The sequence below is a fragment of the Synchiropus splendidus genome, chromosome 2 (assembly GCF_027744825.2).
Source record: "Synchiropus splendidus isolate RoL2022-P1 chromosome 2, RoL_Sspl_1.0, whole genome shotgun sequence".
NCBI lineage: Eukaryota > Metazoa > Chordata > Actinopteri > Syngnathiformes > Callionymidae > Synchiropus > Synchiropus splendidus.
In genome coordinates, this window is record NC_071335.1 from 33681982 (window position 1) to 33700421 (window position 18440).

Sequence of the window (18440 nt, forward strand, 5' to 3'; positions counted from 1 at the left end):
CAAATGGAACAGTTTCCATAGCTTTAAAGGAAACGGCTCTAATGCACCTGTCTTGCTTTTTTATCTGAAGGTTGTAACGCACAAAGATGTTGGGGAAAAGAAAGTGCTGCAGTCATCTGTATTTAAGTAACATGTAAGGGCACACTGTTTTAAATGTGAGAGTTATATTTAGAATACAATAGATATAACACGTCTCTGTATAAATAGGTTCAAATGAGTCATTGGAATTGGGAGCAAATTTGAAGGCAGGTTTGACCGTTGCATTTTTCTATGCTGTTATCAATATCTTGTTAATAAAAGGTTAATTTCATCATGTATTTGTCTTTATACAGTGCTAGTGACATCTTTCATTTACTGGCTAGCACTTGCTTTGATTATTGTTTTGCAGTGTAAGTACACTAATTCACTTAAGGCTTCAACTATTCACAGAGCAGAGTCAAAGAGCAGAAACGATTTACTTGAATTTTGTCAGGGTGAAGTGTAATGACCCCAAACTCTGCCTCATAAATACCCATCCACACAAGACTGCAATTATCAGCCATTAACATCAGCATTCACTGATAACTCAGTCATGTTGGGGGGGAAAAACAACCAAAGGTTGTGTGTGTTTGCCTGAATAAGCGCCAATATCAAGTTAAATATTACATTTCCGGCAGCACTTTGGGTCGCACAGTTTCAGTTCCAGATTGAGTGACCTTGCTTTCCACTCTGGTTTACTCCCCCAAACCAAAACCATACACAGACTAATAAGCAGAGGTTTACATTAGATCTGAAGTCCTTTATTTGTCCCACAGTGGGAAAATTCAACATGTCACAGCAGCAACAAGCAAAGACACTATAAACATCAAAGACACACATTTAACAACAAAGATGCACACAGAGTAACAGCAAACACAAAACACAAAGCTTTCCCACCCACATAGCACATTTACACAAAGTATGCAAGCAAATAGACAATAAATTATATAGATAAATGAATAAATCATTTCCAATTAACAATGAACATCAGTCGGTCCCATCTGGTTTTTCTGTTGTACAGCAATATTGTTCCTTGGTGATGAAGAATGAATGAGTCCTCACACCTGTTTCCTCTTCAAAGTTATTAGCTATTGTCGAAAAATACCTCGGTCCACAGGAACAAACTCTATTGAACCTGCTGACTTCAGAGAAACACTGTTAGTCATCAGCCAACGCTGAGAGATGACGAACAACCTGTCAACATAACTGTGTTTGTAGAAATCCACAGGAGGCTCACCACAGGAAGGAAGGACAAACTGTCTAAATTATCATGATAACACAGAATTTCTGCTTCCTATCTGTGGACTGAGCTTTCTTTTCTACAGAATTTCATTGTGGATATCATTATTGAAGGCATTTAAATCACTCTGTTTGTACATCCATCCATTCATTGTCTTATTTTTTTTCTCTCTGGACTGAGGCATTCCCATGACAACAGGGATCTGAAAATCTCTAAGGTGAGCACTGGGTCTGTCTCCCCTCAGTTGCACATGTCCAATAGCGGGGGGACGCCCCAAGTATGGACATCCTCATGACTGAAGATGCTGCATCCATCTGTCGCACATCATCTCTCTGGGACTGGGACCCAAGGTTGTTTCTAATCCAGACACTGCAGTAATGCTGTATTCACTCTGCAATCCCAACATTACTCTGGAGTAGTCTGTTAAGTGGTGGGTCTGCAACATCTGCATCTATTTTTCTTGTAAATAGTGAAGAAACAATTACACTGTGCTGTAATCGAAAATCAGAATGATGGATGTCATGAAATTGTACATCATTCGGCTTACAATTACTCTGCATACACTCAGATCAATACAGGTGAGCAGCTGTATTGAATGTCAGGTGTGTATGTGATTTGTGGAGCAGTAACAGCGATTATTGAGTGTCTTAGGAGGAGCTATTGTACTGGTTTGACAGTCTTTTAAAATTATGTTGACCCCTATTGAACAGGTCAATATGCGTCTGTTCATATATATATATATATATATATATATATATATATATATATATATATATATATATATATATATATATATATATATATGAGCTGAAGTCCATGAAGAGCATCACGGAGAGGAGGACTTGAAACAGGTGCATAAGTCAGGAAGGTCAGCTCCACAGGCGAGGACCTCTGTGAATTTGCCATCAGTAATGGTAGTAATGGACTTTATTGAAATTATTAACATTTGTTTGTGTATTCTCTTCTACATATAATTTTCATTTGGAGAAGGAAGACACTGAAAAAGTCTGAGGTCATAAATTACTAAGTATTTTTTACAACAAAAACTAAAGAGGAGGAACACAGAAAATGCAAGTTGCACAGTCACTCACCCTTATTTCATCCTCACACCTTCGTAGAAAGACTGTAGGAAGCCTGTGACAAGGATGAATGCTTACTTCCGAGGCATCGAGTGAACGATAAAAGGCAATGTTGGACAAACATTTATCAACATTCGATCCACATTGCACAGGCCTAATCTACACAGAGAAACATTTTTTAACAACTACTGTCTTGAAAGAAGCCAAGGAGAATTGGAGGTCATTGCCAATGACAGGTCTATTATGGCATAGAGGTGTTGACAGACGCCAACAATTTTCATTTCAAGTTGTCACAGCATATTTCATTTTGACAGGTTTCTACACTTCTGTAAGTACAAATGCGGCACATCTGTTGAAACTGCTTGTGTATATTCGCAAAACCACATGTAAGTATTGTGCAGGCGTGTCGAAATGCGGTTCAGAGGTCAAATTTTTCCACCTGAAGATGTCGCTGTCATTCATTTATAATATGTGTGGCTCCTTGGCACCAAGTACTAAAATGTAGCATGTGAATACAATAAAAAAAAATGTAACACGACAGGTGTATCACCAAATTAAACCCAAGAATATGAAGATAATTAAGATAATTAAGAGAAATTATTTAAATGAGAAGAAGGACAGCGTAAGATGATGTGGAAAACTCTTGGTTATGCCAAGATCTCATTACGGTATATATATATATATATATATATATATATATATATATATATATATATATATATATATATAGTAGGATACAGTTATGAAAAGAAAAAAAAGTATTTATAATATAAAACTGGTTGCAATTTTAATGACCATTTAGATATAACAGGGAACTATTTAAAGGTAAGGGATGGAAATAAAAGTTGATGAGTCATAGTGTCTCGTTCGGCCTTGGGAGTGTTGGATAGCAACAGTCGATGGACCCCATTCGTTCCATGTTGCGCTTCAAAGTGTGAGCGATAAAGTCAGGTTGACCATGGCCGTAAATGAGATGTGGCGACGACAGAAGCATCCAATGAACTTCTGGCCATCCACGTCGGAGCCTGTTTATAGTTTGTCCAACAGCGCCCCCTTGTGAAAATCCCTTTTAGATGAGCGCACAGGAAGACGTGCGATGAGGGATTCAGTGGATTCAATTGCAATAATATCTTGAGATTATATATTGAAAGCTTCATAAAAAACAAGATAAATATTCGGAAGAGGCATTGACTCTAAATATTGAATTGACTCTAAAACTTAAATAAAACTGTACTTGCGCTGACCAGTTGTTTTATTCATTGAAATTAGATTTGAGCGGGCAATTGAGTAGATGTTGGGTTTTTTTTAATTCTATGAAACGTGTTGAACGTGCCTAACAGGAAAACACAAATCAAATTCTTGTTAGAAATCAATAGTTGGGCAAAATGCACAATGACAAAAGAAGAAAATTCAGAATCCTGTTGATAAGTACTGTTCTGAAAATGCGCTTCTTGTGACAATTGTCTAAATGGTAATCTAATAAATATAAACACATTTTTACACATTCATCATCAACGTTGTAACCATTACATTTCAATATTTTTTTTCAAAGAATACATTGATGAGTGTAAAAAAAACTATTAAAATTATCATTTTCATGTCATTAAATAAACGCCATCATTCCTAACAATATATATTGACCGTATTGTCGCAGCGACGGTTTAAATAGTAGCTTGATTAAGCGGTCCTGTTATATCTGTCTAACAAAGTTTCTCGATGGAGTCTGTCCTTGACCTATCACAGTGCAGCATTATACTCTACTGGCCTATCACATTGCGGAATTATAAGATGGGCGTTGCCCAAGCCGCGTTGGTGCATCGGTTCGGTTGCGAGGCTGCTGGATGGTGGAGGAGTACCACTGATGAGAGAGCGGGCAACTAGGAGACTATTTTTGCTCGCTTCCGAGCATAACTGCGGTCTTTGGTCGGATACTGATAGCTCCAAGTTTGGATTTCTCTGCCTTTTGCTGCTGGTAAGTTCGGTTATTGACCCGGGAGAGTCGCATATTGATCAGCAGCTGTAAATGGCAGCTAACGGATTATTGTGCCATGACTTTTCAATGATGGAGGAGCTAATGTTAGCTGGCGCTGCCGAGGCGTTATTTATGCATGAAATGAAACGGTGCAACGATCTATATTAGTCTTTTCGTGCGCTTTGGCTTTGAAGTGGCGATTCGTTAGTAGTGGTCATTGTCCTCCAACGTCTCTCCCCACCCAGACGTCTTTTGAACTCTCCACACCCATGATGCTCCGTTCATTGTCGAAACTCTGAATACGCTCAGCAACAATATCTGTTGAGAGCCCGTCTGATTTTCTCGCCTTTACCGGCTCAAGTCAGGCCGGTACTGGCTTTTTTTTTAACTGAGCGCGTATGGGACATGGAGCACGACACGCCAACTTTAAGCTAACGTTAGCGGGCTAGCATGCAGCTGTTGGCCTGGTCCTAGCTGCGGTACCTGAAAATGGTCGGACGTTACCATGCCTGTTGATGCGGAGGGGTATGATGGGGTGGTGTCCCCCCCCCCGTGTAGCTTTGTCAGACAAAAGTCAATCTTTAGTGACGGAAGGATGCGGTGATATGGCACCCAGCGGCTGAAGCCACCACACTGATCCCCCATCCCGTGACCTGACCCACATTCGGTTCAGGCGCCTGATTTAAGCATGAGACTTGTAGGATGAAGTATTCAACAACAGATGGTTCCTGAGTGTTTCTGACTAACAATTATTTGTGCTTCTTGAAGGCATTGCGTCTCAAGTTGTAGGGGTGTTGCCTCCCAATGTGCTGTTCTGTTTCACAAGATTTGGCAAGTTTTAATAGTTTGATTTTAGTCCAGTTTGAGTGGAGTAACTGTTGTTAGAACTGTTGAGAATTAATGCATTGAATCACACAAGCCTCCCCTGAAACGTATATTCTTGTTCTCTGTGGTGTGTCTTGCCGACACCTTTCAGTTCCAGGAACTTCTCTCAGCATTGCCCACCATGTGCACTATATAGAAAATGTTCTGTATGGATGCTCCCTGTTTTCTTTCTTAGCAACTGTTAAAGTCACCGAGCAGCTGTTGGTATTCATTTTGATTACTATGATGGACAGACTGACAGATGACGTTCAGCATGTGTGTGTGTGTGTACATGGACCATGATGTTTGCTAATGATACAGTGATTTGCAACAAGAGTAGGGAGGAGAGAGGAAGCTGGAGAGACATGGCATATGCCTGAATGCAGAATGTTGTAGATGAGAAGGGGAAGAGGAAGATGATGATGTTCACGAATGCAGTAAATGAGGATATGAAGAAGATAACTGTGAGTGGTTAGGATGTGAAAAATGATAATGGTGGAAAAGACTGACTTACTGTGGCAACCTCTGATGGGAAATGCAGAGAGGACACTTCCCTGCAACTTTCCTGCAATTCTAACTGCTCACATGAATAGGAGAAAGTTATTTTACATTCTGTCATACTGTTAGAGAAATCTTTATACTGTATTAATGCCAAGTTTTTACTTGATGTATAACTTTCACAGTAATCTAATTGTATTTGCATTACGACGTATAAAGCAACTGTAATTATTATTATTATTATTATTATTAGTAGTAGTAGTAGTAGTGGTAATAGGAATATTTACGAGCAGAAAGACATCTGGAAAAAAAGAGGTAAATATGAACCTGAACCCTATCCTGTGAATTTTCAATGTGCAACTTCCTGTTTTGGTGTGTTGTGCATTCAAAGCCTCAGTAAAGCCTTTTGTCCCAGCAAGCCTTCACTCTCTGCTTGCCTTTAATGTCGATTTCTAACTTTGTACTCTCTGTTCTGTCTTTGTTACAGGTAGCCTTGTCTTAGTTTGGTACACAGTGATGTCATTAAGGAGTGGGACAGAGGACCCAGAGCGGTACCTCTTTGTGGACCGGGCTGTGGTCTACAATCCTGCAGCACAGGCCGACTGGACAGCCAAGAGGCTAGTATGGGTCCCATCTGAACGCCATGGCTTTGAGGCAGCCAGTGTCCGTGAAGAGCGGGGGGATGAGGTAGTGGTGGAGCTGGCAGAAAATGGGAAGAAGTCTGTAGTTAACAAGGATGATATTCAGAAGATGAATCCCCCTAAGTTTAGCAAAGTGGAGGATATGGCAGAGCTCACCTGCCTGAATGAAGCCTCCGTACTCCACAACCTGAAAGATCGCTACTACTCTGGCCTTATCTATGTAAGTGCTTTTATTTTTATACAAGCACTCTGATTGCAATATGTGTACGTGTGTGTGTGTATGTGAATCTCAAATTAAGGTTTGTATTTTGGTAGTCTTTGATGTTGATGATGTTGTGTTAGCGCATTGAAACCAATCTTCTAAAGATTAGTCAAAACAGCACAAGTCAGAGGCTGCAAACCACTGGCATAATACTGTGTGGATAGGCAGCAAAGTTGCGGCAGGATAAATATATACCCGCCCACTGCACTTACAAGCATGCTGTGCATCAGCCCTCAACTATTCAACGCAACCCTCTCAGGCTGAAAGATAAAACTGACTTTTAAAGCAAAAGTGAATCTAAATGGCTGGCGTGTATTTCAAGATGCCCAAATGAGCGGATCAAAGAACAAAGCAGCCAGGGAAAAACAACGTAAACAATTCAGCTGATCTTAAGAATTTTTGGTTGTAGCCATTTTTCGGTAAATAAGTGAAATTAATTCAGCATTTAGAAAGTTTGTATAATATGACTCAGTCACACTCTGTTTATATATAAATTACGCTAAACAGACAGCTGTCTTTCACCTTGAACCACCTTGAAAAGATGTTTTAATAGTGAGAAATGGTAATTATTATAAAATTTGTTCTGACTTGAGCTGATGCTGTATGAACAAAATGAACTAATAATACAAATGTTGGATGCATGTGTACATGACGCGACCTAGACAATGTTTGTTTACACACAGACGTGGAGGGGGAATTTTATCCTGATTTTCTTACCATTTTAATTTAAGTCACATATCTGTATATATATATACACACACACACACATACACACACACATACATATGTATGTGTGTGTGTATGTGTATGTGTATAAAATAAACATGTTGTTCAAGTTTAACAACTGATTCCTATCAGTTCTATTTTAAGCACCTCATCTCTTCTTTTTTGATACAGACCTCACTTCAATGACCTGCCATCAGCTTTTATATTAGCTGGCAAGTTCCAGGCATTCCTGAAATAGCACACAGACATAAAGCTAGTGAGCCACTTGATTGTCTTTTGATCATGAGCCAAGGAATGTATTGCTTTGTAATGTACGTGATATTAAAATATGGACATCATGAACTAATGTTAACTAATTTGAAGATAAAATAAGAGATAATTTACAATTTTTTCCCCTCAGATGGCAAAAGACTCAAATGTCCCTCCCAGCATTTTTCTCATCAGTCCGTTTTGATATATTTGGAATAATCTTAACATTTTTATTTGGTCCACCTCTGACTTCTGACTGGTGATGCTGGTGCCTATTGGAGTTGAAAATTTGAAGAAGAAAAAAATCTCCTTCTAATTTCTACGTTTATTAAAACATTTGCGGAATTTTACTTTGTATGAAGAACAATGAGTAATGTGGAATGTAATGACTCACCAGGGTGTTGTTATCCAGTGCCATCTGCTGAAGTTTATTTTTGATTGTAAAAGATGTTGGTTATTTATGTAGACAATGAACTCTCTGTCTCTCATGTCTATTTAGATTAATTTCCACAGATCTTATGATGTCATCATTTAGCCCAACTGACCGTTTGTTTCCCTCATGAGTTATGGTTGGCCACCTAATTTAATCTATTCAAGACACAGCACTTTTTTTTTCAAACCGCAGCCCAAAAGACGGAATTCCGAAGCAGATCTTCGTGGCGGTAACAGTGGACTCTTATTTTTTCTAAAGCTGCTGAGTCACACTTTGTGAAGCTGTTCTAACAGTGCTAACTGATAAGAAATACACTGCTCATAAGACTGACTGTGCTTTCAATGGCTACTTTTGCTTTACTTCCTGAAAGAGCACGTGCAAAACACTCCACTTAGATCTGTATATATGGGTCAAGGGCAAAATCTGGCTGAAATCTTATTTGAGATATGGATTTCACCATGTTTTATTGACCTCAAAAAGGGGAGAGGTATTTACTCCGATGGTTTATTTGTGCTGAATTTGTTGGACGTAACTTTTACACGCCTGGGATTAGAAGCATCCACTGTCTAGATGAGAAGCAATGCATGGTGTTAGACCTTTGGGTCATCATTTATTGAAGATGGTAGTTTCCCTTTAACTGTTTTCATTTTCCTTCTCCAATGGCCACAGCTGAAAAAAAGCTTTTGTTATGGAAAGGTAATGATTGTGGTACATTATTGAATGCTGTCAGTACATCCCCTTTGTACCATTACAATGCGTACATCCTGAAGAGTGATGGCAGCTCCAGACTGAGAGCTTTGTGAGGATTGTAGTTGGCTGTTATCGACCGGCTGTTTCTGTTTGTTAAGCTGGCCGCTGTCACTGGAGCTCGGATGTCTTTGTTACAAACTAAAATGCCAGACACGACAGTATAGCCCTGCATACCCTCTTATCTGAGATTCTTTTGTCCAAATACTGTTGCAGGGCAGTTGCTGGTGCTTGACTGTCATAGGGACAAGAAGAGGCGACATCTCACCACTCACGATGCAACTTTACTTAGTCATTTGTGCTTAGGATGAAAATGTATGGATCAATTTTAAGTTTCAAAACGTTCTGCTTGTTCACTGAGCGCTAGAAAATGTCTTCTAGACAATAAAACGTCGCTATGTGAAATAGCGAAGTGAGTGAGACCTTTTACTTTGAGAAAGTAGTTGTTTGCTGATAGAAATGCTAAAGGCCAGTTTTAAACTTAACACCATGGACTCAGATGGTTGTCTCCCCTTGGCCACGGTAGTTGGCAGGTAGTCTGAACCAACATATTCCTTTATGTTGAGTGTGACTGTAATTATAATTCTGTAATCTTTATTCAATGATCACATTTCACTCATTTGGTAGGGGTATATTATTATGGGAAGAAGCAGCAATGTCTGGTTTGTATGTATCCTATTTTGTAGTTAACCCGTAGAGACCCAGTAATCCCACAAATACCCCCTGGGGTCCAGTGAGGATATCAAGATGAGTCATTGCTTTTCATCATGTCTATGGCCCATGCTGGGTTGGGAGAAGTGCTCTGCCCGTCTGGCGTCCAGGCCACCGTAGGAGGTCTAAAATCGAATATAATGGCGACAGACCTGCCTGTGTCTCGCAGATTTGAATTGACATTAATGCCATTTAACCAGATACAACTAAAAGGCGAGTCATTTTAAAATACAAAACACTGTTTGACCACAGTGGCATGACATGGCAATGACACAGAAATTCCATCGGGTTGTCACTTAGATTGGAGGTCAATACACAAAGCTAGCCCAATAAAATATCTCATATCTCTTACAAAATTGTAAGTAATCTGTGTATAGTCGGGTCACCTTGTCAAAACGAAGAAGCAGCCTATATGCAGTATTGAGTAAGAGTACTGAGGAAAAGTCTGGAAGTTTCACACTGACGTTCTTAGCTGCAGAGGGATTGGGAGGAACTCTGAATTTCTCCCCATTTGTCTTGGCTGGTGACTCAAGACTTTTGATCTCTCATTGATATATGATTCAAATGACCTTAATCCTGCAGCGTGTAATGTTTGTCCACGGCGCTCTTGAGTTAATGGAGTGCTGCTGCTGCGGCAGCAGACATGTTTGGGATTAACTCTGTCCTGGTCTCTGTGTCTGCCGTCTGGCCGCGCCAACTTGCTGATTCGCTCTTCGGGATTTAAATGTTAAGAAGGGAGTAGGAACTGCCGCTATTTAAACGTTGGGCTTTGACGGTGGCCGCTGTGAATAAGTAGATAATTGTTGCGGTTTTGTTCCTCTGGACGTCCAGTGTTCAAACGCTTTGCAAGATTACGATTTAAATAAGTAAGACATCATACTATTTTATTGATCTGCTTAGCTTTTTCATTGCACATTTTATGATTGAACTCTGAGATTGACACATTAAAAAAAAGTATATACTGTACATACATTTATACCAGGACGGTGTAGCAAATGCTATATCTCCAAAAATTGGAATGAAATATAGCTCCCTCTTCCACATAATTTTCTTCGTTTAATCACTGTCAAATTCCGTTAAAACGTAATCTGAGTTTAATAAAGAAAAAGCAATATGATGATCACAACTTATTTTAATAAATTGTATTTGTAAAATTCTATCAGCCCCTTTCATCTTTAACTGCTCTATTGGTAAGCATTTTTCACACTCAGCCAAAACTGTATTGAGCGCCATTGAAATTAATTAAATGGACTATTTTAGAAATAATGCAATCTATTCGAATGGAGATCCTGTGTCTCTTTTAAGAATTATTGTGAAAATCAAGTTATATGGAACAGGAACACTTAAGGAGTTTGATAGGTTCAGTTATTGTGACTTGTCTCTATGGCGTTGTCAGCCAGTTGTTCCTCATTTGAGTTGTTGCAATTTATAATCTTTTTACAACTGTTCTTGTTTTCATTTTACAGACATATTCTGGCCTCTTCTGTGTAGTCATAAACCCCTACAAGAACCTGCCCATTTACTCAGAGAACATCATTGAGATGTACAGGGGGAAAAAGAGGCATGAAATGCCTCCACACATCTACGCAATCTCAGAGTCTGCCTACAGATGCATGTTGCAAGGTGAGTCAGTCTTTCCTGATTTTCAAAACGTACTGAGTGTTCAGAAGTCTTAGAGTTTCCACCTGGAATTTAATGATATAATTGTATTTTGGCTCGGTTGCACATTTTTTGGACATTTTTCATCCTAATCTAGTTAATGAAAATATGTTAAGTCAAGCTGAGATGCTTCCTTTCGTTCAGATCTATCGACACTTTGAATAACAAGAACTTAAGTTGTGCATGTAATTGCGTCCCCAGTTTTCATGTGACCAACATATTTCAGTTGAAGATGAAATGGTTAATAATAGCTTCAATGTCTTGGATGTTGACTAATTTACAAGCTGGTCTGCTGCCTGGCCTGCTGAGCAGTGAGTGACTGGGATCAGAGCAGAAAGAACAGAGAGGCTGACCCTATTGTGCTGGACAATACGGCTCCTGTGTGAATGAGAGGGCCAACTAGTGGGGGTGGTGTCAAACTGGACACTCCTGTCACTTTCTATTGGCTTCACTGTCTGTCAGACAGAAGTTTTGTTGTACAGTTCGAGGAGTAGTAATTACTCTCGACGGCATTGATGAGTGGTAGTAGTATTCCGTTGCTGTGAAATATGCCACGATAATGCAATAGGTGATTCATTAGCAATACTGACTGGTGTTCAGTGGATTTCCTTTTCATTCACATATGCTATTTGTGCATGAGTTGACTTGATGCCTTGGGGTGAGATGAAGCACTGACCTGTGCTCCCTTCATCGTAAAATAATCCTGTGTTCTGTCATATGCATTACTTTATTTTACTCACCTGTATTTAACTCAGATCACAATTTGAAGATGGGGGTCTGTATAAATGGTTTCAGACTTGTTGGCTACTGAGCACACATTTGGACCCAAACCCTTCCTGACATATTATTCCTGTACCGCCTGCCCCTGCTGTCAAGAGTTAAATGTTTTGGTTAAAAAGGAGGTTTGTAGGTTGGAGATTAGTGGTGGCCAGCTGCTGTTAAGCTGTGGCTCTCTGCCCGTCAGTAACCAGATTAATATTAGCAAATACCCAACTGTACACTTGTTTTAGTTTTACTTGGTAATAAAGGTGTTTTAGTTGTAGTTTACAATGTTACTCCATTGTAGATTTATCTGCTGGTACCCGAACATAATCTGAAAAGACAATATGACATTCAATGCTGAGAGGTGGAGTTAGCTTAAACATTGATAGGTTTATGTGTTAAACAACCTCCATCACACCTATAATGTAGGTTGCTAATGTTCCTTTTGGGCTGGAGGTTCAGACTTTCCCTGATGATCCGCCCAGCTGTGTTTGCTCTCTGATTGCATTCCTTTATTTCTCCCAGTGGAACACAGTCAGCACTTCAGTCAGGGAAACTTTTACCTCAACCGTCTCATTCACCCGAGCTGAAAGGAGAATAAAGTAATTCCTATTTCCAGTGAGGAGAAGTCATTTTATTTACATGCTTTATGTTGAATTAATTCATCATAGACAAGAATATGGAGAATAAACATTTGCAGATCCTTGATGTTTAAAATGAAGCTAATGCATTTCTTTAACTTTTATTCCCTTTTTTAAAGTAAAAGTAAAGTAAAACATGCATCATTCTATCAGAAAACATATATGATAATCTTTTTTCTTATTTGTAAAAAAAAATGATCCAACATCATCAGACCCAGCGCAGGAATAAATTAGGTTTTAGTTGTCTATGTAGTTTAGTATAGTGCAGAAAGAAACATATCTTCTCTTTGGGAGTCAAGCCAAGTCACTCATTGGGTGGGAACCCCAGTTCTTGTGCTTGCAGTAATGAGAACAGAATTACATTTTCCTAGTCACTGTTGCTGCCATATTCCTCTTCATTGCTTATACAATACAACCCTTGTATCAATGTTGCATTCCATAACCATGATATCAGATTTAAGAATCAGGTCCTCTCTCTGGCCACAAACCTAGTGTAGTTTTCCTGGGTATTTCAAGGAGAACGGAGATTTGGAATATTTCCCCATCCAAAATGTATTGAGGTATGGTCGATCAAATCATTGTAAAGCTATTCACTGGTTGGCAGTGGATGAAGATAGTTTCCTCTCATGGATATGCTTCTCTAACATGAAGTCTGAAGTCTGAAAACAAACAGCTATAAAGGCAACTCCATATTGGGTGAGCCCTGAGTGAACCTGCCTCCAAGGCCAGTGCTTCTAAGCCTCACACACCATCTCAACCTTCCTCACCTTCTTATTTACATGCTAATTTTTGTTGGTTTGAAAGATACATGTCACTGGAATGTTCATAAGAAAGAACATTTTCAGAATTCACATGAGTATCTTCGTGCAGAGAGAGAACATTGTTATTATTGTTACAGTTCCGAGCTGTTATTGCAACTGTGAGATCAACATTCAAACACCCACACAGTCAGCTTTCATAATATATTTGGTCCAGTACTGTTTTTCTGTATCTCTTAATGCTTTCAAAAGGAAAAAAAAGATCTCTGTTAGAAATAAAGCTGACTGCTGTGCTTGACTATTTTTCCTCCCTTTTTTGTTCACAGACCGAGAAGACCAGTCTATTCTTTGCACGTAAGCATACTGTTTCCATTTGTTTCCTTTATCCTCTTTGTGGTGTAAAACATATTTGTTCATAGATTAGACATTATTTGAAACTATAATAAGATGGAGTGGCTTCAGTTAGCTGTTATCCAGTTGTAATTCCATCTTTATTAAACCTGTGCGGGCAATCAGCAGAGCTTCACTGCTTGAAATGAAGGCGCGACATGAAGGACTGATAGGGAAACGTCTGCTTGACGGCTACTTGGCCACATTTCAAGTCACAAGCGACTCCTGTTGACAGGAATGAGGATGAAGGGAGAGCCTCACTGGGAATGAAAACATGAATCCTGCAAGCTATTTGACGCAGTAGATTTATTTTTGTCCGGTATGCATCACCCTGTATTGCACAACAGATTCACTCAATAGAGTCCTATAGATAGGAGAAATTAGGAAACGCATGTTGACACATGTCGTTTCTTAGATCAGACTCTATCATGAGAGAGGACTTGATGCTGCAGTTAAAAATGTATCCATCCTTTAGTTGCTCCTTTGTACTGGGGTAAGAGATTGATTTTGATTTACTAACGACAAAAATAATATACCGATCCAAAAATAGGCAGCTCAATTGTGTATAAACTTTCAATCTGTAAAGCAACCAGAATTTTACATTTTAATTGAAGATTAAACATTTCCCCTTTCTGTCTGCAGAGGTGAATCTGGGGCTGGAAAGACAGAAAACACTAAAAAGGTCATTCAGTACCTGGCACATGTGGCCTCCTCCCACAAAGGACGAAAAGACCACAACATCCCTGTAAGTATTACCTTGACTTTTCTGTTGCACCATATGATCTAACAGCAATAGTTTCAAGTTATTTTTTGGAATGCAAGATTTCATTACATCATATGTGACCACTGTACAAACAGAGATAAGCCATATTTCACTTCAATAAAGACAGAAATGTTTGACTGTTTTCGGCCTTGGTGGGACACAAGTTACACACTTGCATTAGTTTTTCATTTCTCGTCAAAGGCATTAAAGGATGCTATTATTTCAAGTGTAACTTTGGAAAAGCTCTAACATTTTTGCATTTGTTTATTGTAACAAACAGCCTGAATCTCCTAAACCAATGAAGCTGCAGGCAAGTCTTTATGATTTTTTATCCACGTTGTTTATGTGCATGCTACTCTTTTAAGACAACACTGAATAGCTATGAAATTCACTTGTTTTCCTTGAAATTAAATGGGTAACGTTGAATCTTTTGTTGTCTTACCTCTCTGTCAGGCTCAAAATTCCGTTGTAAGTAATTTCTGTAACATGGCATGAGCGTTTTTACATTCTTCTGTTTATGTGCATCATTTTTAGTTGGTTGTAATGTTTCATATTATAAATGTTGTTCGTGTCTTATTTTGTTTTCTATTTTTTTGTATAAAGATCTGATGCTTATCTAGTTGTGTTGCACAGACACTGTATGTATTCTTTTATAAGTAAAACGGCATACAGATTGGGTAGTCCAGGACATGTTATTGTTTTTGTCGGCTCATCTAGAATTCCTAACTGGTTGAGCCAGCTTTTATTAGTATTCTTTTCCTCACAATAATTCAATAATTGAATTTCGCCCGTATCCTACAGAGTGGAGCCATATTTTATGTGAGTAGTTGAAGGTTTTTTTTTTCCTATCCCACCTCACTTACAGCATAAAAGAGGTGCCTTACTCACTTAACTCACAAAGTAACTCTTTCATAATGCCAAATTCTGGCTTCTAGAGTCTTCCTGTTGTTTCATCTGCTCTAGTTCTGCTTCAAAAACTGTACAGCATGATCTGAAATGTATCTGTTCTCACCGCTTGGCTTTATGATGTTGAGCAAAATAAAGTTTTGTTTTAAGGAGGTCAGAGTGTAATGCTACTACTTTGTTGGTGCTGTAAGAAAATCTAAATTTTAAAGATTTTTTTAACACAAGGATGACCTATTTTTCTGCACGCAATGAATTCGTTTTTTTAAGAAAATGTAGCGGCAACCAGCATCTAAGCTCTTGAACTTGCCACACATTTTAAAGTCACTTGGATTTAGCAGGGGGGGAGAAACATGTCAAGTTCTAAGCTAAGTTCTGAGCTTACCAACAATATGACAGCAGAATTTTCCTTCCATTTATTTAGTTGAAGTTGCGTGCATCTTCGGCTAATGTAAAATGAGGATTATAAATTTGGCGGACATGTTTCCGGTTGAATCATTCGCACTGTGAAAATCCTGGTTTCACTGCATCTTAAAATATTTTCATATTAGGCCATTTGATCATCACCTATGGTTACAGCTTTGGGTTGAGATGACTGAAAAAACACGATTGCAGATACATTGGGTTTTCCTAGCAGGGTGGCTCCTGTGTGATGGGGTGAAGAGCTTGGCCATCCGGGAGAGGCTCAAAATAGAACTACTGCTTCTGTCCTTCATCCAGGAGGAGGCACAGGCTGGACTACACTAGTACTGCCTCTGTAGTGCCCCAGATAAGGTCGCGGTTTCTGGGGACGAGGTAGTCCAGCTACCTTGACTACATAACTAACAAGTCATGTAGCGTCCACATTGGCATTCTCTGATATGGAGATGATGACTATGGAGTTTCTTTAATAAGAAACCCTCTTTCCTTTCTTGTAACCAATCATCCTCCGCACTGCCAAAGAATGTGGTATCTATTGGAATGGAAGCTAAAAACCATAGATACAACACAATTCTGTAAAGCAATGGTCATATATATTATGATGCATACCTTTTGTCTTCATTCATTCCTCTTCTCAGCTGCTAGCTCTGTTTCTTAAGCGCTAAGTAAAGAACTGTATGCCTCTTACTATTCTTAGATTTGCCATGTTGATTTGTGGCTGCATGAGTGCCAAGGTTTGAAGAGTCGACATTTCTTTTTTGATGAAAAAAATGTGTGTTTGTCTGCCTGCATGGCGTCGTTATTTCGTGTTGTGTTTTTAAACTTCATTTGATTGTTGTATTCTTTATTGTCATTTCATTTCAGCAGTCATCTTGTGTTGTTAAGTAAGTGCCCTGACACCTCTGGTGTGTTTTCAGGGTGAACTGGAACGGCAGCTTTTACAAGCCAACCCCATTTTGGAGTCTTTTGGGAATGCCAAGACAGTAAAAAATGACAACTCATCACGTTTTGTAAGTATAAATCAACCCTTCATTTTCATTGTTTTGCCGTTATTTTCCTCCCCGTGGAGCTCTCTAGTTTGTATCCCTGGCACCATCTGTTGCTGTTCTGTTTGTTCCTAAGCTCATTCTGATCGTGATCTGTGTATCTCTCCTCAGGGGAAGTTCATCCGTGTCAACTTTGATGTCACTGGATATATCGTAGGAGCCAACATTGAAACCTGTATCCTTATTATGACACTTCATTTAAGTCTTATGATGTCTTTGTTACGGCCATGTTCATTTCCTTAATCCAAGAATTAGACTTGCTTGAGAAATCCAGAGCTATTCGTCAGGCCAAAGATGAGCGCACCTTCCATATCTTCTACCAGCTACTTGCCGGAGCTGGCGAGCACCTCAAATGTAAGTTTGCTGCTGAATAATAACTGTGCATGGATGACAGCTGTGCGGATGATTTGCATAACACCTGACAAACAAAAGTAAAACAATCTGCCAAGTATACAATAGTGTAGAAGCCAATTTCTATGTCGTATAAGTAATGCATTAAATATACACAGGAGAATCTTATTATACACAAGTACAACAGTGTATGAGCATGATGAAAACGTCTGAAATGAGGCTCTTTTATTTGAATTTGAATCAGTCTCAATTGGACTTGGTAAAATTGACCCCATTTCGGATAATAATTCACTTTTATTAGATAGTTTGAGTGCATTTGTCATTGTACTATCTCAGACACTGCTGTTATTTATTTATATTTGTAATGTCTCTCTCCACAGCTGATTTGCTTTTGGAAGGATTCAACAATTATCGCTTCCTGTCCAACGGCAACATCCCAATCCCTGGACAGCAGGACAAAGACAACTTCCAAGAGACGATGGAAGCTATGCACATTATGAGCTTCTCACATGAGGAGATCCTGGGTATGACTGACGTCAGCACCTCAACCCCAGATGTTGCCTTTTAGATGGATCATCTGTCAGAATGAGTCGGTAGCAAGAACCTGACATCAGGTCTTTTTCCATTCTCTTTGCAGCCATGTTAAAAGTTGTGTCGTCAGTGTTGCAGTTCGGCAACATCGTCTTTAAGAAGGAGAGAAACACAGATCAGGCATCCATGCCAGACAATACAGGTAATTCTCCAAAAACAGTACCAACAGGTTTATATCAATAATATTTGTGATGTGTTTGTTCTCATTCTCAAATTCAGTTTTAAAATGAAGGTTCATTATTCAGGGAAAATATAATGATGACCGGTTGAATTTATTTTATGATTTGAAACCTTAAACTGCGACTAACATGCAAAAGAAATGAAGAAGGGGTGAACATGTTTTCTCTCCTCTGTAAGTTTGCCTACGAGCCAATGTATGCCTTCAAATAACTTTGTTAACTTTGTCATTAAATTGGTATGCGTTGTCTACCATTTTTTTCCCTTCCACCAGCTTGGTTTATAAAGTAAAGCAAATGTTTAGTAGTGGTGTAGTCAAGACCACCTAACCATAGACGGAGTGGAGATAGAGACAGTAGAATACAGAGACTAAGTCCAAGTCCAAATCTTTTTAGGCCCAAGACTAAGTCGAGTCCAAGACCAATAAGGGGGCCAAGACATAGACTGAGATCAAACTGGACACAGGGAAAAACTACTAGTTTGTTCCAGTCAAAGCATCAGTTTGTGATTTATTTAGAAAAGAAACAAATGTGACTAAT

The 18440-nt window shown here is 39.0% G+C and overlaps 1 protein-coding gene across 5 annotated transcripts in view; it reads left to right on the plus strand.

Annotated features, from left to right (window-relative positions):
- The first annotated feature begins 4155 nt into the window (after window positions 1-4155).
- Window positions 4156-18440, plus strand: part of LOC128754946 (myosin-10) — a 30178-nt gene continuing 15893 nt past the window's right edge. For 2 of the 5 annotated variants that reach the window (XM_053857955.1, XM_053857956.1), the window contains exons 1-12: window positions 4156-4309; window positions 6159-6532; window positions 10907-11063; window positions 13587-13614; window positions 14293-14395; window positions 14694-14723; window positions 15215-15232; window positions 16654-16746; window positions 16894-16957; window positions 17038-17136; window positions 17514-17657; window positions 17771-17866. In XM_053857955.1, the coding sequence (XP_053713930.1) occupies window positions 6188-6532; window positions 10907-11063; window positions 13587-13614; window positions 14293-14395; window positions 14694-14723; window positions 15215-15232; window positions 16654-16746; window positions 16894-16957; window positions 17038-17136; window positions 17514-17657; window positions 17771-17866 (1177 nt within the window). In that variant the 5' untranslated portion in view covers window positions 4156-4309; window positions 6159-6187. Of the gene's footprint in view, window positions 4310-6158; window positions 6533-10906; window positions 11064-13586; window positions 13615-14292; window positions 14396-14693; window positions 14724-14866; window positions 14882-15214; window positions 15233-16653; window positions 16747-16893; window positions 16958-17037; window positions 17137-17513; window positions 17658-17770; window positions 17867-18440 lie in introns of all 5 variants that reach the window. The other 3 variants (XM_053857958.1, XM_053857960.1, XM_053857957.1) reach the window with 2 other exon arrangements.